This window comes from Abramis brama (genome assembly GCF_963993115.1).
Source record: "Abramis brama genome assembly, chromosome: 10".
NCBI lineage: Eukaryota > Metazoa > Chordata > Actinopteri > Cypriniformes > Leuciscidae > Abramis > Abramis brama.
Genome location: NC_139972.1, coordinates 21,336,567 through 21,361,908, shown reverse-complemented (window position 1 = coordinate 21,361,908; position 25,342 = coordinate 21,336,567). Strand labels below are relative to the sequence as shown.

The following is a 25,342-nucleotide window of genomic DNA, read 5'->3' as shown; positions in this document are numbered from 1 at the left end:
GCCCCTGCCAGCGCTGACTGACATCTTCAATGGGCCCTTTGAAGCGAGCTCCAGTTTAATTAAGAGGTTTGCCTTGCTTGGCAGTGATCTGTGAAAGCCTGGGATAAATATTGAATGGGGTTCACCCGCTGGTTACGGTGCTCCGGGGATAAACAGGTGCTTTGTAAGATTGGGGATTTGCGGGGTGGGGGCACTCCGGGGCAACTATCAGGAGGGCTATATGGAGTAAAGACCTCACTGAAATGCTTCACTCGCTGTCTCTGTCTCTCACCCACTATCTCCTTTTCTCTCTGTCCATCTGTATGGTAAGGGTGCAGTGGCCCAGGCAGGCGGACAGTGTGAGATTTCAGTCTCTCAGGTGTCAGGCTCTCAGAGCCAGCCTGTTGAAATGCAGTCTCCATTGTTCGCGCTCACACTTGGGCCTGCATCTTCCACCACAGGGCCATTGTAGAGCACAGACAATCTAGCCTCACCATCTCAAACACAGGAGCTGCTCTCTCCACACCTCACCTGGCAAACAGAAATGGCACTGTCTAACAGAACAAACCCAGCCCTTATAATGTTTTTTTTAGTGAATCAGTCATCAGCTATGTATGGTTGTTTTTTTTTTTTCTTAAAAGAGAACAGTTCATAAAAGGCATTAACTTGGGAATCTTTTGACTTCATATTGAGCTTCTGTTTTTGATTCACTGGCTCGTAAGAGTCATTTGCTTGCGAATCAGGCTTCACTAGTAGTGCTATATGTTTTTGTTTCTTAAAAAAGATGGGTTCATAAAAATTGTTCACTTGGGAAACTTTTGACTTCATTGGTCATTCTGTATTTTTTTTTATTCGCTAGAAAGGAGTATTGCACATAGAAGTATTTCATTTTAGAGTCAGACTTCACAGGTCGTGTTGTGTATTTTACACTGACATTGAACACTTTCCAAATCACTTTCATTTTAGTGCGGTGTTCCATCCACATCAGCGGAATAATGCTCATGTGGGAACCATTGACGGTACCAACTGTGACGGTTCTGGTTTGTAAAAAAAAAAAAAAAAAATCCAGCAAAAATAAAGTTCTTTCTCTACTCTTCATGTATCCATTACCCCTAAAACACATCACATAGTGACTTGCAGCTTATTTTTTGTATTTGTAGTATGTGTGCTGGCCCTGAACTGTAACTAGCTGTTAGGTCCCACAGGAGCTGTGAAATGCTTTCATTGTACACCAGTGCTGCAACAAATCCCTGAAGACGCTTTCCCAATATCCTTGCTCATTTTTTGGTTCCAGAACAATGGCCACATTTTATTAGCAGAGCAATGAGCTGCTAGATGCATCTGCAGGTGTCTGCCCCTGACTGGAACAGCATGCTTGGGTTAACGCTCTCACACAATGCCACGCACTGTTTTATTAGGAGCCGCTGTTGAGGTCTGGAGTGGCCTGAGGTGTAGCTCTCTGCTCTGCTGATATCAGGGCCTCGCCGGAAAGAATGCGCCAGTCCGCCTGAATGTGTCTATGGCGGCAGGTCTGGCCAATGGAGGCTGTTATCTGCATTCCAGGGGTGTCTTATTTGCTGTGCGGTAGCGAGAGGGGCCGAAACTGTGGCAGGCTGCATGTAACGGATACCCTTGTGTCAGCTGTTTCCTGCACGGCTACTGACAAGGCCTCCCATTCACAATCGGCCCTTTCTCTCCCCCCTGCGATGAATAAGTAATTATTCAGTATAGGAGGCAGGATACTTGGACTGGCCTATTGAATGTGGCAGCAGCAGGTAAGGTGATCGGCAGGGCCGTAACTCTTCCTGCGAAGCCGTAACCTTAGCTGCTGCCAGCTCTCTGTTTATTTAGCACGTCGGACCTGGTCTTTGTCCCACCGGGGGACGGTTTGCAAGACAGGCTCACGTTCGCTTCCATTCTATCACTTACTGTAATATTTAATGACAAACAAGGTTTGAGAAGCAACTCAGGTAACTGGAGCTGGACCTCTTCAGTGGAGTGCAGGCTAAAGGACAGCTTGATCCCTGATGTGAAGGTGTAACACACGCCGTGACTTAGCATTTGCTTATGAGGGATAATCTTACTGTCACTTTTAGGAAAAGAAAAGAAGCTACTGTTATTTTGAAGGACTGAAGGAAGACTGAAAACAGAGATTTTATTTGACAAAATCTTATAATATTTATTAAATTATGCATGCTAATTTAGATTGAGTGTTAAATGCCAGCAAAGGTAAAGTTAAAAACACAAATAATTTAATAACAAAGTTAAATGTGATCTTTAGAAAATTTCAAAATGAATATTAATTTTTTTCATTCTGTACATTATAATGGCATGATGCCTAAATTCACTTTTAGAATTTAAAGTGATTTTTATTTTATTTTTATTTATTTATTTATACAAAATAGTAACTGTAATATCAACCAATTATCAGTCATGCCTGGACAAAATCATGTTGTTGAAAGGAAAAAAACACAAGTAGTGTAGATTAAAACACTTCACAAGCTTTTCTTGTTTTATGCATGCAATATTTCAGTACTCGGACAATAACACTGTCTCCCACAGAATGAAGCAATGACTCTCTGTTTGACACCAACTGTGTAACACATGAGTTGTGTCATTCCCATGAATGGAGGGGAAAGTGGGACACTTAAAATGCTCATACCATCCTCAAGATCGGTTTCACCACTAGAGCTGGCTGCAGGCAAGCATGGCCCTTTGTGTGAAAGCTGCAATTAAAGAGATCCAATCAGGGGGCCAGTAGCATGAACAATGGCACGGTCTAAAATTACAGTCTTGCTTGGGGTCATTCTGTCTTGACTTATAGCTTTTGCCTGTTATTTGAATGATTATCTATACGACTGCTAATACAAAAGCCTTTTTCATGAGCTGGACAAACAAGGGCTGTAGAATTGCTTCAAGTAGGTTGTTTCTCTTTGTAATGTTTACGCTTGACTTGTTTTTCTCTCTCTCTCTTTGTGTTCGACAGTCTCCCGTGTCTTGTTCTCTCTGTCCTTGCGCCAACCTCAAAGCAGGACATAAACTGGTTGAAAAGTCCAAGGACAATGAGAAAGACAAAGAGGGAAGCGAGAGGAAAAAAATCCCAAAGATCTTCTTCGGTACTCGTACTCATAAGCAGATCACACAGATCGCACGGGAGCTGAAACGGACGCTTTACTCCACCGTGCCCATGACAATACTGTCCAGCCGAGACCACACCTGTGTCCACCCCGAAGTGGTACCTCATGCCAACCGCAACGAGCGCTGCAAGGAGCTGCTGGAGGCCAAGAACGTGAGTCACCCCTTCCCAGGTTACACCGTGACATCGCAACCACCTTTAAGCACAGGTTCTTCATTCATCTGTCATCATTAGTGCCTCTGAGAGGGATAAAAGAGAGTAGATTTAGGTTCACCGAGTTCAAGGCCTTTTATGAGACTGAACTCTGAACTCGATATTGGTGTTGTGAGAGAAACCTAAAGATCAACAATGAACCTTTTTCTCTGTGGTGATGCACCAAAATGAAAATTATTTGCTGAAACAAAAATTATGGAATCTTGTAATGGATAATTAAAAATGCTCATTTTAAATTCAGCCTTTATTTGGAATAACTCAACAAATTGTATTAATATTTTTCTGATATCTTTCGTATTTAGAAAATATTCTATGAATATTAGAATATTTTCAAAATATAAATAAATATTAAATCTATCATTTTTATAACCAAAATATTCTAGTATTATTTTTAAATGGTAAAAACCATGTTGCCATTTGTACTTAAATATCTTGGTTCCGACAACTTTTTAAAAATACTGTGCAGTTGTATAGATGTAAAAACAGTGCAGTTATGCACATGTTGTTCAATACAAACTTAGTGTTAAGTAGTAAAGATGCAAAAGATCACATTATGATGTGATCAACCGTTGCGAAATCTGCATGGGGAAATTCCTGATCGTGTGGATTTCTATTGAAATGACTGGATTTCACCTGCAAAAATTCACAGAACAACAGTAAATGTGGCCGCACCTTAACAGATTCTGTCTGCGTTTTCGACATTTGACTGAAGAATGATATTTTCGGTGGTAGAAATTGTTGTGCATCCTTATTAGAATGGTGTCAGTTTAGATTTATTATTATGATAACAGTGTTTTTTCCTCCTCTGTGTGTGTGTGTAGCAAAAAATCACCCCTTTACACACTATTTCCACTGACCGCCTAAGTGTACAGGTCATGGCCTTTGCCCTGTTTCATCATTGAGTGTTGGGCCTAAGTAGTGATCAGCTCATCATGAATTTGTTTGCCTTTGAAAGTCTTAAATTGGATCTTGTGAACGGAGATTGACCCACTATTTACTGTGGAACCAAACACCTCATTTCCTGATCTTCACAGTGGCCTGCAGGCCAAACAGCAAGTGTGGCCACTTATTCTGTGAACCCTCTTCTCCTTTCACTGTAATACTGTCGTAAGAAAAGAAGACGAGCTGCCCACACTGAAATGCAAACCCTTGCTTTAAGGTTTCACAAACTTAATCTCCGTCACCAAAGTTGTGGAAAACAGTTACAGGCGATAATATCCCCAATCAGTCATACAGACCTTTTTTGTTGTGCAGCCTTGTCAAAGGCTTCAAACACACTTTGTTCCAGTGGGAGATTCGGTATTGTCCGTGTTACTTAGTCTCTGACCATCGGGCAGCCCATATAATGATACCTATTATCCTGTCACCACAGGTGTCCACTCACCTCTCGACTGTGTCGCACCCCTGCACATGAAAGCGGGGAAGGCCGTGCCGACAACCCTGCTCAGAGAGAGGAGGGAATGAGCTGTCATTTTCCTCATCCTCCCTGAGGCCCCATCTCTTGTGTCCTCTTATGAGCCCCACTCCGAGTCTTTATTCTGCTCTCCTGGCCCTACTGAATGGCTGAAGTGCGTAGGCCTTTCAGACACTTGTCGTTAGGTTGCACACCCCTCAGTGATGCCATCATCACCTTCATAAGGGTTGGAGGACAGGGGGATCAAAACGGCACGATCGGGTTGACGTTTATCCCATGCTCTCATTGACAACTAATCCCTCTTTGAGTATGTATACTGGAAGCTGCTATCAGCCTTTCAGCAGCATGTTACAGTTTCCAGTGAAATGCAAAACAATGCACAGATGCTTCCCTTTTCTGCATTGAGGCAGCTGCCTAAATAATCATATAAAAGCGCATTAACAGTTCATTGTATCAGTTCATGCATTCCCTGGGATTCAAACCCACAACCTTGGTGTTGCTAGCACTGCGCTTTACCACTTATACACTTAAATCTTTTTAAGCATCTCAAGCATACCTCTTTTCATAAAGCGATGTTATCTGTCTGCGTTTCAGGGTCTGTCATGCCGGTACTACCACAATGTGCATAAAATGCGTGATCAGAGCTCTTTACAGTTGGTTCATGGGCTACACCAGGCCTGGGACATTGAGGATCTGGTGCGTCTTGGTGGCAAGCTGCGGTCCTGTGCTTACTACGCAGCTCGGGAGCTCATGCAAGAGGCCTGCATTGTGTTCTGTCCTTACAACTACCTGCTGGACCCCCTTATTCGTGAGAGTGTGAGCATCAGTCCATAAGCTACCATATAATCTAAGTTTCAGTATACACAGAATGTAATGAACTATATTTTTATTTATATAGATATAATTATGTTGCTTTATAGATTATTTACAGAGTGTTTTGTGCTGATACCACACTTATCAGTTTAATAATATATTTTTGTGTAAGAGACTAAAACTAGGGTTGTCAAGTGAATACAATTTTCAGTCTAATTAATTACATGATGTGCCAATTAATTCATCCATTTAATCGCAAATGAATCGCGCATCAAATTTGGTTCAGAAATTAGCCCCAAAATATAATTTAAAGTTATTAAAGTCATTATTGTGTTAAATGGGAAAAGCATTAAATAGACATTATGAAAAGTAACTTTTGAAAAACATATTTTATTTGATTTAACATGGAATTTACTACACATAAACTTTTAGGGTACAAGGGTGATGAAAACAGACAATATTGTGTCTAAAATATACCGCAATATTATTATTTATTGAACAGTTGTAAATCAATATCACATTTGCACTCGAGCTATTCGTAACAAAAACCGCACTTGTGTGATATTGCAGTCATTGCTCGTGTGAACTATATCATTTGATTTAAATATGAGACGACAACTGCATTTTGCCCCAATATCTTGAATTTTAGGGGCAGTCTCACTGAATTCTATAGGCTGCATCACACAGTGAGATGTTGCCCAGCTTCATGTTGCCACCAATCAACTGAATGAAATGTAAGATGAACTGCATAGGTCTGGGGCAGGCTGGGTGTGTTAATTGCATTAAATCATTTTAATCATGTTATTTTTCCATAGCTAATTAGTTAAATTAATGCGATAAATCGACAGCACTACTAAAAAGTTACATTTAAAAAAAATGTCCATCCCTAGTTTAAAGAAGTCAATGAAAGTCTTCAAATAAGATTGATAACGCATGTGTTTGGATATTTTAAGGATTTTTATTTGTATCCATCTTTGCTCCTCTTTCCAGATGGAAATCAATCTGAAGGAGCAGATTGTGGTGCTGGACGAGGCTCATAACATAGAGGATTGTGCCCGTGAGAGTGCCAGTTTCACCCTGAATCAAGCTCAGCTGTTGCTGGCACGTGATGATATTGACGGAATGGTGACGCATAACATTCGGCGTGATCAACACAAGCCACTGCTAGCATTCTGCTGCAGCCTTGCCAAGTATGGCCCCTCTTTTCTTCAATAGTTTCACATCATAGGTGGTGGGACATCCATATTTGGCTTCATCATGAGTTGTAGTCTAATATTCTTAATATTTCTTTATGTGGACCAGTATGTAATTGTGTAAATTGGGAGCTAAATAGTCCAAAGAATTGAAATAAAATTAATTATATCTTTGTGTCCATACTTTTATGTAGCTGGGTGCAGGAAAGCTGCGATGGCTTGGAGGAGCGTGAATATGAGTCTTCATGTAAGGTCTGGACAGGGACGGAGGTTCTTGGCATCTTCCGTGGCCTTGGCATCACAGCAGACACCTTCTCTTTGCTACAGGTATTCTTCCTCTGTGTACCTTCCTCCCCTTATACCAGGAGTATACTAACAGTCTCCCCTCCTTTTTGTATCTGATTTGTGTAGAAAAACCTGGCAGCAGTGCTAGAGAAGGAGGAGCGAATCGGGATAGTGAACGGGAGAGAAGACACAGTGCAGGTTCCCACCATCAGCTCCAACACTCAGTCAATGCTCAAAAGCCTCTTTATGGTGCTGGAATTTCTTTTCAGACAAAATTGCAGGTCATTATCACAAACTACCCATCATTCTTCTTACCTTACTATCTCTAAAAAGGTTTTTGGCAGTGATTTTTAAAGACCCCTTGAAATCGCAATTGGAGTTTTATGGCTTTTAGTCCATGTCTTTTTTCTTTATGGGTATCTTTATGCTAGTCTACTCCTAAGAGTTGGCAAGATTTAAGTGTAAAATTAAGAGAGGAATCATAAATTCAAAATAAGCTGCTATAAGTAAAATGATGAATTTTAGTTATAAATAATAAATGCTTGTTTCCCATTCACTTTTCCACATTTTTCACTTAATTGCTCCAATATTTACCTACATTTTATTTTTACAAAATGTTTTCATTGCATAACAAACGCCACTCAGAAAAAAAAAATTATACAATTGAATTGCTGAATCAATAATACATTTAAAAGATTAGTTTGAATGGAAAACCATTATTTGCTTCTGATATTTAAATTTACAGGACACAATATAATTTTGTCACAAATCATCACAAATGTATCTTCAAATAATTGACATATCACCCAGCCCTAGTTTAATGCACGAAAATAACTCCCAATGTATTTTAGTGTACTTAATAATCCTTGTCTTTTTTAAAAGCTTTGAACAAACTTTCTACTACATGCTCTAGTAAGCCACTTAATACCCCAAAATCCAGTTATTTCACATTCATCTATTGTTTTTACTTAATTTCTCTGTTTGTGGATATGTACAGGTTTGCAGATGATTACCGTGTGGCTCTCCAGCAGAGCTACATGTGGACAACCCAGCAGGACCTGCCCGACACTCAGGGCTTTTTTGCACGACCCCAGCGTCGCCGACAGAGCACCCGCACCAAAACTCTGGTGCACACCCTGAGCTTTTGGTGCCTCAACCCTGCTGTGGTGAGAACAACTTTGCTTGTTGCAGAACAAAAAAAAAATCTAATTTAAATGTTGTTAGTATGAATATGAATTGTAAGCTGTTACTGTAGTAGTTGGTGGTTTGTGTCTTGGCAGGCATTTTCAGATCTGAGCGATTCAGTGCGGACTATCGTGCTAACTTCAGGCACCCTCTCTCCCATGGGCTCCTTTTCCTCTGAACTTGGCATCAAATTCTCCATCCAGCTGGAGGCCAATCACGTTATCAGCAAGTCACAGGTCATTGCTACATAGCATTTATCAGGATGTGGATCTACCAAAAATACAGTAAAAAAAAAGTTATATTGTGAAAGTTTATTACAAATTAAAAATTGTTTTCTATCTTAATATATTTTAAAATACCTGTGATGGCAAAGCTGTATTTTCAGCAGCCATTTACTCTAGCCTTTAGTGTCACATGATCCTTCAGAAAATATTCTAATATGTTGATTTGGTGCTCAAGAATGAATATTTTAGTATTTTTGTGTAAACCACAATACATTTTTTCTTTCAGGATTCTTTTAAATAAAGTTCAAAAACATTAATTTGAGAGAAATTTATTTTGTAAAATTATAAATGTCTTTTTGATCAATTTAATGTGTCCTTGCTAAATAAAATTATTAATTTGTTTAAAGAAAATCGAAATAACTTTTTATTGATAGTGTAACTTAAATTCTTAGTTGTATAATAGGTGTGTGTGTTTGTTGCAGGTCTGGGTCGGTACAGTTGGTGCAGGGCCTCAGGGTCGTAAACTTTGCGCCACATTTCAGCATGCAGAGACATTTGCCTTCCAAGATGAAGTAGGGGCCCTGCTTTTGAAAGTGTGCCACGTAGTGAGTCGAGGGGTTCTCTGCTTCCTGCCATCCTACAAGGTGTGTAGAGTCAATATACCCTGCAATTAATGGCACTGGCTAACTCAAGCGTCACTTTTGCTCATACATATGGTTAGGGATTTGAACAAACCTCTGACTCAAAGTGTTCAATTTAGTAGCACCATTTGTGCTAAGGATATGAATGATAAGCAAGTGATAAAATGACCAATTTAATTTGAAGGGGGGCACCTGAGCCATATTTATAGACTATAGAGACTTGGGAATGGTCTCTTTTGATTGTTTAGTACCTGCTGAACTACCAGTGGGCTAGCAGCCAACCTAAACATCTTAGCAACTGCATAGCAATACACTGGCAACCTCCCACTTAAATCTAGTACTTTAGCAAGTAGCAACAGAAAATATAAAAATCCAGTTAACCTTTTAATCTCATCCCTCTTTGCTTATAAAGAATCTAACAAAATCTAAGATTCTGAAACATGAGTTGTTGTTTTTTTACTAAGTCATGTCAATTTGATACTGCAGCACTATACAGCTGCCACTGGGAGGCCTTAGAGACCACAATTTTGCATTTCTGTAAACAAGCTAATGTTTTCCTCAGAACTGCCATAAAAATATTGTCTGCATGTTGTGTAAGACTGTGGTTGCTGTTTGACATTCCGGTAGAGGATCCTCAAAGTCATAACACTAGAAGCATCTGTTTCAAAATTCAATAGCAGTGGTCAGACAATGACCACATGCAATAATACGTGGCTATAATGTATTATGGATAATGAACAAACCTTTGAGTGCTGGCTCACGGTTTTTCTGTATCCCTTTTCAGGTAACAGGCTCAATTATTGAAAACCATTGAAAAATACTTTGTTCATCATTGTTTGTTACGTTTAGTTAATGAATAATTCAGGCCTATTCAAGCTGCCTGTCATGATGTACCCTCAGAGGGGATGATTAACATTCTCAAATGTCTGTGTGTGTGTGCATGTACATCTTCGTGTTGATGTACACTTAGTGCACATTTCCAATATATATCATCCAATATATTTCATCCAATATATTTAGCCTACCAGAATCATAGTATGCTACCCCAACTTTAACACAAGAACCAGTTTCTTTATAAATTGACCACATAAATTCCCTATTGTATATCATGTCTATGTATGAATGCTCCATGCGGATTAATGTTTAATCTGGAAATTGAGCAGTTTAGGGACTCATTGGAGACTCTGAAAATTCTGGAGCCTGAGAATCCCATCTGAGGAGCAGACCAGAACATCTGTAGTCTCCAGAGACCTCTCAACTCCTGCTTGATCACTTTCTCTCCATTCTGCAAAGGACCATGTGTATGATGTGTGTCTGTTCTGGCCATTTGTCCCCATGGCACCAAATGTGCTATACCTCCCCCAGGCCCCCCAACATTATCATTCATAACTCACACAGATAGACACGCAAGCCCTGTACTGTTCTCAAGATGTGGTCTTGCAGCTTCCAACCTGTCTCAGTTGGACCCCTGTTAACCACAGCGGCCCATGTTTTCTGGCATGACAAGAAGGGCTAAACAGTTAGGAGGGCCTGCTTATTAAATGTGGGCTAGGAAAGGTGAAAAGATCTTGTGGAAATGCAGGATGCTTTTAAAGCAGATTAAGATAAGGGCCATTAGAACTGACGTCGCCAAGCTGTCTGTGTGAAGATGCATCTAAGCTGGCGCCTAGCGAGGTGGGGTGGAAAGGAGGGGTTGGTGGATGTATCTATATAACTTGCATCCTCTCAAAGTCAAAGTGCTCTGCAGGGGTTCTGAGCACAGGCTATGAGCCCCCAAGGCCTCTCAGCATACTGTCTGCAGTCTCCTAGGCGTAGCTATAAGTGCAGTCTCAACAGTATCAGTAGAGATACTGTAGCACATGTGATCCAAGGTAATTGTATTACAGAAATACTTGCTTGATTTATGTGTTTATTAGTGCTTTTGCTCTATATATTTTTGTGTATTTTATATATAATTTTATAATATTATTACTGTTGTAAATACATGTAAATATGTGATTTTACACAGACACATACAGTATATATAGTATAATTATATCATATATCTTCATTTTATATATTATTTTTGTGTACATGTTTACATTGATACATAAATAGACATAGTTATATACTACTTATTTTATTTGAAAAATATTTTCATTATTATGTACATGTTTACAACATATAATTGTATAATACAGTATATAACATATAACATTTATTATTAATAATTAGTGAGGCAACCCCTTTATTCCAGCTATAGCTCTGGCAGGGGCGCCACACCACTCTGTCCTTGGCGTGATCATCACTGAGATATTTGCAGCTGAATTATTTACAGCAGCTACACGTCTTCTCTTGCCGCCACCAGGGCACTATGTTTCATTTATGCCACCCTACAACTAAGTTTGTCCATTATTTAGAGGCCTTTTGCAAAGAAAAAACAGCAATGTGTTGTCACAAGACAGAATGGCATCAAGGTTGGAGAAAAGTTGATAAAGAGTAGTGTAGGTGGCAGAGGAAATAAGAGCGTGAGAGAGAATGCACACAGTTGTGCCTCGCAGTGCCACCTCGCCTCCATGTCCCCTAGGAGAACTGCATCCGGTCTACTTAATCTAGCATGGTGACACAAGCTGAGTGATGCATATATTTAGTCGACTAACCACAATGAATTATTCAGCTTTTGTTGTGCCTGCGGGTGTTCGCTAGATAGTCTTCACTCTGCTTTGTTTTATCAACAGCTTCTCTGAACGCTTTTACCCGTTCTTGTGTAGACATCTGAGATGTGAGTTTTTCTCTTTACTGTCGAAGGCAACGGCAGCCACATTTACATGTACTGTACACCAACAGTAGTGAATATAGCATTTTCAAGTTTGTTCTTCTAAAAGATATTTGTTCAGCTGAATATTCCTAGATTCATATACGTAATTATTTATTAATTAATTAATTTACCATCATTTTTGGAAAAAAAAAAACATATATCTGAGAGGATTAAAGCAATGGGAGTTGTCCAAATGCAGAACATTTTAGAATAAATATATTTCAAAATTTAATACAATTAAATAAATTTAATATATGTGCTATGGTAACAGGCATTACTCACCTTTTAAAGTAGTGGATTGTGAAGTTACCTAATTATACAGACATATGATTGGCTTCTGCCTCCTGTTTTATGTCCAGGATCATTTGTCACCTCTTAAGTACAACTGTCAGTCAGTAAATACAACTGACTGTGGGAACAATGTGTCCGTTGTGGTCTATTGCTGATAATGTTAGTCTGCTGCAGAGTTCTGAAGATGTGAGATTAAGGTCTACTGTAAGAGGACCTTAAATAAGGCATGAGACTGGGTCACTGCTGACTTGAGCTCCCAGCCTTCGGGAGCAGTGTAAGAGACGAGGTGTCAGAAGTGGGGCTGCACACACCTTATATACTTATACTGATGGTTAAATGTAGCCTAGTGCTGTGTTGTCAGACATTCTCACACTTTACTGTATTTTGGAAATCCTTTTTTTTTTAGTTCTTAAACCTTTTTTATCTAAAGTTAGGCAGTGATTGTTATTCTCCAGACATGCACAGTAGAATGAGATGTGAGGTTAAATGCCTCTTATCATTTGTCGGAGCTTGTTTGGTACTAGTGCGTTCATGTCGTCTTTGAGCACGCCATCTGTTTGATGGCACTGTCACTGACCTCAGAGAGGGATGGTGTAGGGTCACTTCTGCAATGTTTGTGCACCTGAGCCTCAGCCAAGTGTGCAGATTGACATTTTCATTCTGCTGTGTCCTGGTCTAGGCCCTGTGGAAACAGCGCTGCTCTTGTCAGATAATGCCCATGAATTAGGCATGAAGGCCATGTGCTCATCCCATCACCACCACCCCCACAATCGCCCATTCCTTGTCCAAACATCTTAAAACAGAAGTGCACACTTGCATATCCTAATTTTCACTGGCAACATTGGATGCTGTCCGTTTATTCTATCACTGTTGATGTTTTAATGGCAGGTTAAATTCTTCAAATTATTATTTTTTTGATTGATAGACTGAATGTGGTGTTATCCATTGTTTTGCTTACTTGCATGAGCGTTTTTTATTATTATAATTTGTTCAGTACAAATTGATGGATGGATGGATGGATGGATGGAGAGAGAGAGAGAGACTGATTTTGAAAAATATGTAGTTTTGAGTCTATAGAATCTTGAGAGAATCTTGAGTTTCTTCCTCTTTGCTAACTAGCTTCTCTTTTGGGTTTTCAAACTATGGCTCTAGTCTGTCAAAATGAGGGATGTGGAAAATGTGCCTGTAATGAAATGACTGAATGGAAGCAGACATAGAGTGATGTTTACTCACAGTGTCTGTGAGATAAAAGCATTAGGACCATTACCCTTTGAGCCAAGGGACTCCTGGAGTGGCACTGTATTGTATTTCGCCCGCTTTTATAAGGCTTTACAAATTACAGCTCTGGGAATATAAACAACAAGCTTATACAAGGAGTCTTTGTGCTTGCATGTGTCCCTGTCTTTTAAGGGGCAGCTTTTTATTATCCTGTTATGCTCAGGTCATCATCGGGTTACACTTCAGGCCAAGCACAAATTAATAACATTGACCCTTAAGGTGAATTTAAGATGCCGAATACAGCATCCAAACCCATCAGTTGTATTCATCTAAATGAGTCATGTTTTTTGTTTCAGCTTCTTTTTTCTCTTGTCCTCCACCTCCTCTTGTCATGAACTCTTCCGCAGAAATCTGAATTTCCTCCAAGTACAGTGTGTATAATGGCTGTTTTGTTCCTTGGGCAGTCTGCTGAGAGAATGCTTTAATAATTCACCTTTTATTCATATCGGATTTGCAGCAAATTGTTAGTCTTTGAAACAGTGGCATTTATGAGTTTGTTGCAGCTTCAAGCACAAGTGTCATGTTTTATTGAAGACAAGTTGCTTTGTTTGCTCCTATAAGCACAAACCTGATGAAATTGGTGCTTGCTTCACTTCACAGTCACATCCATGTGTAAAATAGTTTTCACAGTGCGGAAGTCTCAGCCACCTCAGATGGGATTTAATATTTAGAAGTTGTGAATTTAATGTCGTCTTTGGTAAAGTGGTGTGGGCATGCATAGTTTTTCTGTCCTTTAAGCAACAAAACTGTAATTATCCTAATACTGAGCCCTGGGGTGCTTTTTTTTTTTTTTTCTCTGATCACAAGAAGAACTTTTGCTTGACCCTTCTAACACATTTCCAAGCCAGTGAAGATTCGCTTGGATTGTAAAGGCATGCCTATTCAAGAGGAAAATGCGTACAGCCGAGACAAGTATTGCTCCCTGTGAGGGAGAGCTTTTAGATCAGTGTTCCTCCCTTGGGAGTTACTGACTTTTTTGCACTAACAATAGCACTGTAACAGTGATTTTTATTATGAACAGAGTTTATACTTGCAATTTATCGTTTTTCAGTAACAGGAACTAGAGAGAAGACTGAAGAGAAACGTCCTTTGTCTTGCTGTGAGCTTTCGTTCTCAGGCTTTTAGTGTGCAATGTACATTATTTGTTAAAAATATAAAAAGAAGGCCCAAACCAGCTAATTGTTTATAATGCAAACAGGAGGTCTGCATTTATTAAACTATGAATTACTGGGCAACCCAGGGTTCAGACATTCCTCTTCAACTGAGTCTTGTTTTTTATTTTAATGGGGGCCACATGGATGCTGCAGTTTTGAATCAAACTTTTGTGTTCGAGAATATGGTTTTCATTATGTTTGTTATTAAAGGCATCCCTTTTTACCATTCTAACTCATTCCTATTATTACTCTACACTAATTACAAATGTGTTGCACCAGAAGAGAAATAAAAAAAGTATATTTATCGTACCCCTGTGAACTTGCATATTATTATGGACTGAATATTATATCCTAATGTAACTACTGAATATTATATTACATGCTAAAAGTATTGGATTGTCTTGTTTTGGGGGGATGCACTGCAAATAATATATTATTCTTGGTCAATTTTTGTGTTGATAAGATGTTGGATAAACTGAGGGACCGCTGGATGAACACAGGTCTGTGGGACAAGCTTGAGGAGCGAAAGACTGTGATCACTGAGCCACGTGGTGGTGGCAAGGGTGATTTTGATGAGCTGCTGCAGACCTACTATAAGGCCATCAGAGGAACAGCAGCCAACTGTGAAAACAGAGGTTAGTGTTGATTTACTCCAAATGCCTAGTTTAAATGTGTTGTCTGTGTGTTGATTATGATTTCTTTTCCCAGATGGAGCGCTACTGGTAGCTGTTTGCAGAGGGAAGGTGAGCGAGGGCTTAGACTTCACCGATGACAATGCCAGAGCAGTGGTCACTATTGGTATCCCATTCCCTAATATCAAGGATTTGCAGGTAACGGTCTAAAAAAAAGCAGATCACAATTAAAATGTATTTGACAATATTTGACTGTATTATACGCATGTATTTGACATGTCTGTGAAGTTTTCTCAATTTTTTCAGGTCATCTTAGTATCATCTGGATAACGCTATGATCTGATGATGAATGGATTTCATGTATGATCTTTAAGAAAATAGCAGATGTAATTAACAGAATTCTGTAAAAACATAACTTAAAAAATGATTCCATCCAATATTCGTGGTAAAATCGCTGTAATGCCTGGCCTCAATGACAATGTCAATGGTTTAGTAGTTGTTCTAGACCAGTGTTTCCCAACCTTTTTTCAGTCAAGGCACCCTTTGAAAATTTAAAAAAATGTGTGGCACCCTACACTAGTGTTGTCACGATACTACTTTGATACTATACCTTGAAATGTATCAATTTTCAATACCACAGGGAAGAACTGCCGTATAGGCCTACTGTCATATAGATATTTTTAATATTATCAAATTGTTTTGTCCATCCATTTAAATTCTAGGAAATCATTAATTTCTTCTGAAGAGATCACTTTACATGATGACATATTTAATTAAGGCTTTTATTCATATATAAACATTGCTCAATTACCATTGCAAATCTCACCTAAATGTTTGCTCACTCTGTGTATTTGTGTTTTTATCTTGGGATAATTTTGTTATAATTGCACAAGATAGCTTGTTTTTAATATATTTTATGTAATAATTTCACAGTTAATCTCCAAATTAATGTAGAAACAACATAAAGACAGTATATTTCAAATAATTGTTTAATGGCATCTTTTTATGAATGAAGTGTTATTTGATTCTGATGTCACTGCTGCACATGTGGATCCCATATGCGTCCCATTTTCTCACAACTCTTAACGTTCATTTACGAATTTATTTAACTAATTTAAGACTGCTCTCATGAGGAAAGAGAAGTCGATTCTGGCGCATCTTTCTGTGCGTCGTGTGTGTCAGCATCACAGACAGCGCATTCTCTTTTGTATTTTCTCGCTTGCATGGTTTAAAAGCATTTGCATGAAGAAGAACGTGATTATATAATGTAACGCCAGCCAAAGGATGACAGAAAAAAACGGATGCTGCTTTAATTGCATTAAATATTTTTAACGCGTTAAACTGAAAAACATTAATCGCACACGTTACCGTTGACAGCAGCACGGACATAACCGATGTGCTTATGTGAATACGCGGCAAGACGGACGTTGTGACAATGTTTTCGTGTGTATTTGACCGTAAGCGCAACAATGAAAATAGGCAGCTTTATGTGGACGCACTGGGAATGAGGCACGGGAATAAAATCACGCGCAAGCGCAACCTCCGCAATTCAACGCCGAAAACTTATGATTTGCATTTTTATTATAAATTTGTACGCATTATTTGTTGTTATTAGAGACTTCAGACGATCCGAGATTGATGGTAAAATTATTATTTTTTTTACACATTTTAGCAATTTTTAAATGTTTGATCATGGAGTTTTTACACGGCACCCCTGCTCTCGCCAGAAGGCACCCCGCGGCACCCCGGTTGGGAAACGCTGGTCTAGACAACTGGATACAATTTTTGTTGGTCAATATTTGACATATTACAAGTGGCTTAATCCGCTGTGAACTGATGGTAAATTTCTCCCTTAGAGATTATCTTTGCTAGGCTATTGTAGTCTTTTTATAATCTAATTAAAAATGTTTTCACTTTTCTTCGTCCTCTGTTCAACCCTGAAGTATCATTTGTCCTCTCATATGTATTCATATCTTATAGTTACATTGTAGGCAGAACAACAGTTCCCCCCCCCCCTTGCTGTGATCCGTAAATGAATTCAGTAGTGATTGTGCTGTGGTTTGCCTGTCCTTAGCAGATAGACCTGACCTTTAAGCTTCCCCCTCTGTCTACCTTGCTGTCAGAGTATGTTGAAGCTTTCCTAACTGGGTCTGTCACCGGGGGGATATGTACAGATGATTGACACTTCCGAGCCCTTCACCTTAGCGGAAGCTGTTGGCGTGGTTGTACCCTTACCTCTGGGAAGGCCTTTGATTTTTTTTTAACTTCTGCTCCAGTGGAGGTCGATTGAGTTTGCCATTTTGGATGAGTTTTGGAGGGTTCTGAGGTAGGTTTTAATCATGTGGCTTGTTGCGGACAAGCACGGAGTTTATGTGCCAGAGGGGGTGAGGAGCAAAGAAGCGGGGGTTTCTAGTGCACCTGGCCAACCGTAATGCTTCTTCTGGTCTCAAATGCCACATGAAGTGGTTGACAGCACTCAAATGTGTTTGTTTACTGCCCTCGATTTCTTTTCAATACCTCCCCCTTTGACACGGGTAATGCTTTGTCTCATTTTCCTAGTGCAGGTTAAAAAGATGAAGGAAAGTGAAGGAGTTTTAGTGTACTCTTTCTTACCTTAAAAAGATTCAAACTTGTTTCTTGAGCTAATGCTATTTATTAAATGAGAACTATTTTTGCAATTGGGAGAGAACATTTCCTTTTTCAGCACATCTTTTTAAGTTTTGCTACTTTTTTCAGGGTTCCCATGGGGATGATTTCAAGTAATTGAAATGTCTATTGTGAATATACACTTACGTTTTATGTTTCTGAAAGATGTCAGAAATCTGCATTTATTTGTTTAAATATACAGTATATATATATTTAAAATGACTGTTTTCTGTTTTAATATATTTTAAAATGTAATTTATTCCTGTGATAGGAAAGCTGTTCTTTTGAGACATTTCTTTTTTTTTTTTATTGGTCAAATCAGTTCACAAAATGATAAATTATTTTGATAGCAAATCAGTCTGAATCTAAATGTTTTTGTTTTTTCAAAATCTTTGTTCTGTAATCACAAACGACTGGAAAGTTCATGGAAATCCATTTACTAAGAAGTGGAAACTATTTTATACAAGCATTTTTTAATACGTCCATCTTATTCTATTTGTTGTTCATAAATTAACATCACGACAGTCTTGCGTTTACATACACTAACAGCCTGCATGCAAGCTTTTTGAGCTTTGCTACAAGTTGATGCATCTCCTTTGGTTGAGTGCATGGGGGGTGGAGATGACCCCTGGGGATACCTAGGATATGACCCCATTAATGCAAAGTAAAGAGAGGACACTGATACTATTTACTGTCAATGGGAGTGCAATGGTTACTCTGTCTAAAGCAAATTAATGCTTGCATTGACACTCACAGGGCCATTAAACAGCCACATACAACATCTTGGCAACCAACAACACACAAAAACTGCTTCATTCATGATGGTGAGTTTTTAAAACGCTAGTGCAATTTTCTTCCAAAAATATAGACATCTAGATTTTGTTTCATTTTATTATTTTTTTCGTACTTTTAGGACTGTACACACATAAATGAATTGTGACTTGTGACTTCACTTTCTACTTTCCAGTCAGAGTAGAGGTCCTGTTAAGTGGATGCCTGCACAGTCTTCCCAGATAGACAGAAAAGCTATTAAAGTGCCTCTAAAATGAGAGTATTGCTTTTATTAGTCCGCTATTGGGAACAAGATCAAAGGTGAACTTTAAACAGTCTAAAGCATTGTAAGCTGATGGTGCACACATAAAAATAGCCTCTGGTGAACATAAAAACTGGAGGGAACATGTTTTGTTTCACTAAGAAAAATAATCTCCGATTTAAAAGGCAGTAAAAGGGCTATTCCAGCTGATGCTGTGTCTCGATGCCTAATGAACAGCTTGAACATGGAAAGTGTGTTAAAATGTAAAGGTTTGTGTGGAATGTTGTATCTTGTTTCTCTTTGATTTTCCTTTTAATTGAGGAGCCGAGAACTCTTAGTGTGACCTAACACAGACAGACAGTGGGCTACAAGATCTCAGTGACGGGCACAACGGCGGCAGTGTTCCGCTCTGCTGCAATGCATGCCTCTTGGTCAAATGTCTGTTTTTAAGGATGAACAGGTAAAGAGGTTGAAGCTGATGAGAGAGTGGGTTATCTCCTGACATTTTACGTAATCCCTTCCAGCTTGTGGTTTCTTGCACATTGAGGAGATTTGGCTAGCAGCAAGAATTGGCTTTTTCACATATGCAAGCTGTCATGTCGGATTGAGTGTTGACGTGGTTCTGGGAGGTGAAGGCCTTGATAGTGAAATAGACTCTGATTGGATTTAGATGACAGTCCGCCTTGGGGTAACGGCCTTTAGTTGACAACAGGATCTCTATCCAGATGCTTTTAACCCTTCCAGTGGGTTAGAGATTGAGATGTGCATCAAATTGCAGATTCACTCATGCTTAAGTGTTTGCTCTTCTATTCAGCCCCATGTGTATATCAACGTGTCCATGTGTTTCTAAATATTCCTGATTAAAGCGTGTGACAACATCGCGGATGACGCAGAGCTGATGTATACAAGAGACAGGTCTTACCTGCGACGGTCATGCCCTTGTTCAGGTTTTGGCATCTGAAACACAGTAGCTGTCATAAATAGTTAAAGGCTTTTGTCATCCTGTCCCATCAGACGGGATTTGAACTTTTCATTTGTCAATTCAAAAAGGTTAGCGTTAAAACCGTGAGGGCAGTGGGTGAAAATTGATGGATGCTTCCCTGGCATTTTTATGGCAAAGCAGATGCCTATTGTCTGGTGGCCCCTTTTCTCTTTCTTTGGAATGGATCAGTGGGTATGGGCAGGCAAGTATGAAAGCACTACAGGCCCAGGGTGTCATCTTCAGGGGAGCCTTGCCCTCTCCAGATCACCCCTCACCAGTCCTACCTCCTGCCAGTGTTAATCTAATTAGTTCTGTATGGGTGGTACGATGGTGACACAGCTTCCTGATTCCCAGGTGTGGCCTGTCAGGCCTTCTGATATATGCAAAGTTGGTGAAGAAAAATGTATACTGTCTACTAAGTTTAGAATAGAATCATTGTTTCTACATGACAAAAATTCTGCCATAATTTACTGTCATTTTAAACTTGAATGACTTTCTTTCTTCTGTGAAACACAAAAGGCGACGTTAAGCAGAATGTTTAAGGATTGGCTCCTGGAGAGTAAACCAGCAACCCTTCCAGTTACAAAACATGAAAATGTACCACTAAACAGCACTCAACTAATTAAATGCTGTTTGTTTATTTTGCTCAGCATGGAATCTGTTCATCAGGAGTTTCACAGGGTTTTCACGGTCCTGGAAAACTCTGCAATTATAAACCTGGAACTTTAAAATCATATTTTCCAGGCCTCTAAATGAATTAATTGAAATTAATTTATATGTATAAGCTATGGTTCAAAGATTTGGGGTCAGCAAGATTTTATAATGTATTTTATGCTCACCAAGGCTGCATTTATTTAATAAAAATGCAATGAAAGTAATATTGTGAAATATTATTACAATTCAAAATGATTGTTTTCTGTTGCAATATATTTTAAAATGCACTTTATTCCTGTGTTAGCAAAGACGAGTTTTCAGCATCATTACTCCAGTATTCAGTTTTACATGATCCTTCAGAAATCATTCTAATATGCTGATTTTGTGATTATGAATTTATTCTTATCAATGTTGAAAACAGTTTTGTAGCACTATAAATGCTTTACTATCACTTTTAATCAATAGATTACAGCCCTGCAGAAAAAAGTATTAATACCTCCAAAAAATCTTGCTGCCCCGCAAACTTTTGAATACATTAGAAATGTATCTTTCTGCTTATGTTCATGCAGAAATTACAAACATCGTATTTTCCAAAATGCGTGGAAACCCTGGTTCTAAAATGCACTTCTGTCTTGTATCCCGACCATCACCTGAAATTCTGTTTAGTGTTTTTAGAGACTACTTTAGTCCGAGTCATTGTTTCTTTTGCATTGCAGGTTGAACTAAAGATGAAATATAATGACAAGCATGCCAAGTCACGAGGACTTCTGCCTGGTGGGCGCTGGTACGAGATTCAAGCATATCGAGCACTAAACCAGGCACTCGGAAGGTAAGAGCCATTCAGGGTTGATATTTATGCAGTTAGTCTAACATGATACCAATCTTTTAAGATCAATTTGGTGTAACGATATGTTTGCTGTTGTCCTAGGTGTATTCGACATCGAAATGACTGGGGGGCACTTATACTGGTAGACGACCGGTTTAAGACGAACCCAAACAAATACATCACAGGTGGTGTAGAATCTCTAAAAATGATTTTGCCATTATATCACCCAGCTGTAGTTACATTTCGGTATCACTAGATGGAGATAATGAACTAGCTCAGGGGCTTTGAAATGTTAGACTGTGGGCTGCGGCCAGATAATGTGTACATAAGGTCTTGCTCTTTTACATGTAACAGTGATGGGTTGAAAACATTCATTACTTGAAAATCTACACGGATTGACAGCACTGTGGTAGAGTGTTATGAAAATAGTGGTAATGTAGAGTGGTTAAATGCTTATCAAACACTGCTGTCCTCTTCTCAGGCCTGTCAAAATGGGTGCGTCAGCTAGTGAGGCACCATGACACCTTCACTGGCGCCATGCAGTCCCTGGAGTCCTTTTCTCAAGGCCAGCGGGGGGCAGTAGAGACCTTCGAAGAGACTCAATCTCAGGCTGTCCCTCAATATCCCAGCCCTTCCAATGCTACCTCTCCCCCTCCTGAGATAATCACCCCCAACAAGCCATTTGACCCTCAGCCTGCACCGCCAAACCTACACACCGAGGTGCAGGCAGCCAACTCTGAGAGCAGGTCTTCTGAATCAGGTATATTGCTTGGGTGGAAACTTAACAATAATGCTTAATTGTCATTTGTTTAACAATCTCATTAGTGCTCTAAAGGAAGTCACTGTATTTGGTGATGATGAATAACTGTTGGGCCAACGGTTTCCTGCCTCACTCCATTACAGGCCCACTTCCATGAAGTACTTTTATTTCTATCTTTTATAATGAGGCCTACTTATTTACTACTTGCTCTTTGTGTTGTTTAAAGGAGTAGTTCACCTAATTTAAAATAATTTACTTACCCTGATCTCATTGTAAACAAACATGGTCTTCCTTTTGTGGAACCAAAATGGAGAAATGAGATTGTATGGCTTCGGATGATCTTGAATATAGCACAAGACATGGTTTTTTATTTATTTGTATTTTTTGTCCAGATCTCACATTGACTATATACACTACCATATTTTCCACAAAAATATGCAATACAGCTGTTTTCAACATTGATAATAATAAGAAATGTTTCTTGGACACCACATTAGAATGATTTCTGAAGGATTTTGTGGCACTGAAGACTGGAGCAATGGCTGATGGAATTCAGTTTTGTCATCACATGAATATATACATTATACATACATCATACATTTTAAAATAGTATCAAATAAATGCAGCTTTGGTGAGGATAAGAGACTTCTTTCAAAAATATTACAATTAAAAAACTGACCCAAACATTTGAAAGCTAGTGGATGCAAACAAGCAAACATTCTTCAGTATTTCTCCTTTAGTTTTCCACAGAAAAAAAAGTCTCTATAAGAAAGTATTTAGAACGACATGAGGGTGAGTAAACATTGACCAAATTTATGTTAGGGTCAACTATTCCTTTAACATTGTGGGTATTTTTAGTTAAAACCATCTGGTAAGTGATCGTGTGTTTCTGTGGTAAGTACATGTATGCGTGTGTACTGTACATGCTCTTCACTCCTCATTGCCCCTGTCAGACTCTGTGGCCCCCGACTGACTGAACATCATTGGGATGAGCAGATGTCTTGACTGTTGCTTTTAATTAAATCCCTTTGACCTTTGTTTGTGGTAGATTCAGCGTGAGTATTTGCGTACACTTGAGAATAAATCAGGGATTCCACTCATTCGGACACACAAACCATATTGAAGACTCAAAACTAAAGCCGACACAATTATCCCTGTGAGAGACCCTGTGCTCCACCACTTAATCAAAGCTAGCCATCAAACAAGTTTTGTCTGTGGGACAATGCTGGCTGTAGTGTTTTAACCAAAGATTCTGCTTTGAGGTGTACCCAAGAGTTTTGTATAATTGTCACTGATGTTTTTGTCTGTCTGTTTCAACAGGTGACCAAAAGTGTGTTCAGCATCCATCTGAACCAATCACATTGCCAAGCCGAGAACGTAATGTCCACAGAACGGCATGGCCTACAGGCCATCTCTTCACCTCCTCTCCAGTCAGTAGCCAATTCAAGACTTCTATTTTTCAATCCGAGCAGGATGCAAGTTTAGTGAACAACAAGCAAGTTCAGCAGGGACTTATTCCTGTGCTTTCTGTGACACCAAAGAACCAAATAAATGGTGCTCCTGACCTAAATGACAGCTCATTTGAACCTCAACTTGAGCAGCTCTTGGTGATCCCTAACTCTACCTTGAAGCAGAACACCAGTGGAATGGACCTTGATGACACTGAAGAGGGTGAACAAAGTATCTTCTACAGCCCTGAGCTGTTTGAAGGAGACGGGGAAGAGAAGGAAGAGTCTACTGAGGTGGAAAGATCTCCTGCAGAAGTCAGCCATCCTGCTAACAGCACAGCCAGCATTCTTTTGGAGGATCTGTTTGGTTTAGAACAGGGAAAGAGGACATTGTCCGAAGACGTTGTGAGCAGCACTGTCCCAGACAACACAGTATTAAAGGGTAGTGCAGAGCAGACAGAATTATACTGTAGTACAGACTTTGAGAATGTGCCTGCCTCACAAAATGGCGCCAGCAGTAGTCGGTCACGTAGACTCTCCAGATCTAGGCAGAAAAGGCCAAGCACATCAGCAGCATCAGGTAAACTCACCAACTATTTTAAAATTGTGCCCCCAACCAGCCAACCATGCATCATCACAATTGATGACTGATAATGTTCAACTTTGTGTTTCTTTTTTTAATTAACAAGTCTATTTTTTTTTTTTGGTGTAAAAATTTGTATTTTATCTAAACCCCAAAAACAAAACACATAGCTGCTGATTTGTCTTTAATATGCTCCCAAACACGTGTATCTTTTGTAAGAATTATTAAAAATAAGTGACAAGCGCATCCTCGACTTTGTGACGTGATGTCTTGACCGGGTTGATTTTAATGAGATGTACTGTGCTATGGCAGCTAAAAACTGGAAGGAGGTGCAAGGAGGGGTTTACATGGCCGATTTCACTCGGCTGAGAAGTTCTGCATTTTTACTCAGAAATTACAGGCCAGTAAAATTTTATTTGTGTGAACTTTGGATGTAAACGGGGGGCAGCTGTGTAGTGCCAGGTGTCCGGGGCGCCAAGGGCAAACGAGTCTGTAAACAGGCACAGGAAGCTGCTTCTTTCTGTCTCTCTCACTAACAGCTTGAAGAAATGCTAACGTGAATAATTGTCACATAAGCACACAATTAACAATGAATCGAGCAATTTCTACAGTTAAATATTTTTAATAGTGGTTATTAAAAATGTTATTGTTAATATTGATAGTAATCATATTGGCTTATTGGCAGTATTACTAGTAGAATCAAATTTTCTTAATCAATTAAATCGTTTATTTTGCTTAATGTTTCTCTCCTTCTGTTTCCACAACCTCAAACAATGAATAAGTTGTTATTATTGTTAATATTTTTGCTATTATTATTATTAAACATTTTATATTGTATATTTATTAATTTTCCACACAAAAAGTGTGGATTGACAATTGTATTTGACAGTAACCAATTGGACAAGCATACATTTATAATACAATTAGTATCATAATTCTGGCTGTCTGTTAGAGCTAGAAAAAGGTTTCTTAGCATTTAAATTCGTAAGTAGGACTGTATGTGGTTGGTATTTGTTCCACATACATTCACAACTGAAGAATAATGCATTTATATATGTTGTTTTTGAAAGGTTTTGTTACTGGCTGGAATATTCCAGTACTCTTACTGTGATAAACTTACATTGAACTCTAGAATATGTTATCCCTCACATTATGTTCCACGGAACATATTAAAT

General features: G+C 39.0%; 1 protein-coding gene across 2 annotated transcripts in view; it reads left to right on the top strand.

The window, feature by feature from the left end:
- The window catches only part of brip1 (BRCA1 interacting helicase 1), a 36,611-nt gene extending 12,198 nt beyond the window's left edge, over window positions 1-24,413 (top strand). Inside the window, exons 7-20 of one of the 2 annotated variants that reach the window (XM_084127138.1) lie at window positions 2,966-3,268; window positions 5,337-5,558; window positions 6,546-6,745; window positions 6,943-7,075; window positions 7,160-7,314; window positions 8,031-8,199; window positions 8,314-8,454; window positions 8,925-9,086; window positions 15,067-15,238; window positions 15,312-15,433; window positions 21,267-21,379; window positions 21,479-21,561; window positions 21,858-22,136; window positions 23,457-24,413. In XM_084127138.1, the coding sequence (XP_083983264.1) occupies window positions 2,966-3,268; window positions 5,337-5,558; window positions 6,546-6,745; window positions 6,943-7,075; window positions 7,160-7,314; window positions 8,031-8,199; window positions 8,314-8,454; window positions 8,925-9,086; window positions 15,067-15,238; window positions 15,312-15,433; window positions 21,267-21,379; window positions 21,479-21,561; window positions 21,858-22,136; window positions 23,457-24,235 (3,033 nt within the window). In that variant the 3' untranslated portion in view covers window positions 24,236-24,413. The remainder of the gene's footprint in view (window positions 1-2,965; window positions 3,269-5,336; window positions 5,559-6,545; window positions 6,746-6,942; window positions 7,076-7,159; window positions 7,315-8,030; window positions 8,200-8,313; window positions 8,455-8,924; window positions 9,087-15,066; window positions 15,239-15,311; window positions 15,434-21,266; window positions 21,380-21,478; window positions 21,562-21,857; window positions 22,137-23,456) is intronic. The other variant, XM_084127139.1, reaches the window with a different exon arrangement.
- Window positions 24,414-25,342: the final 929 nt, after the last annotated feature.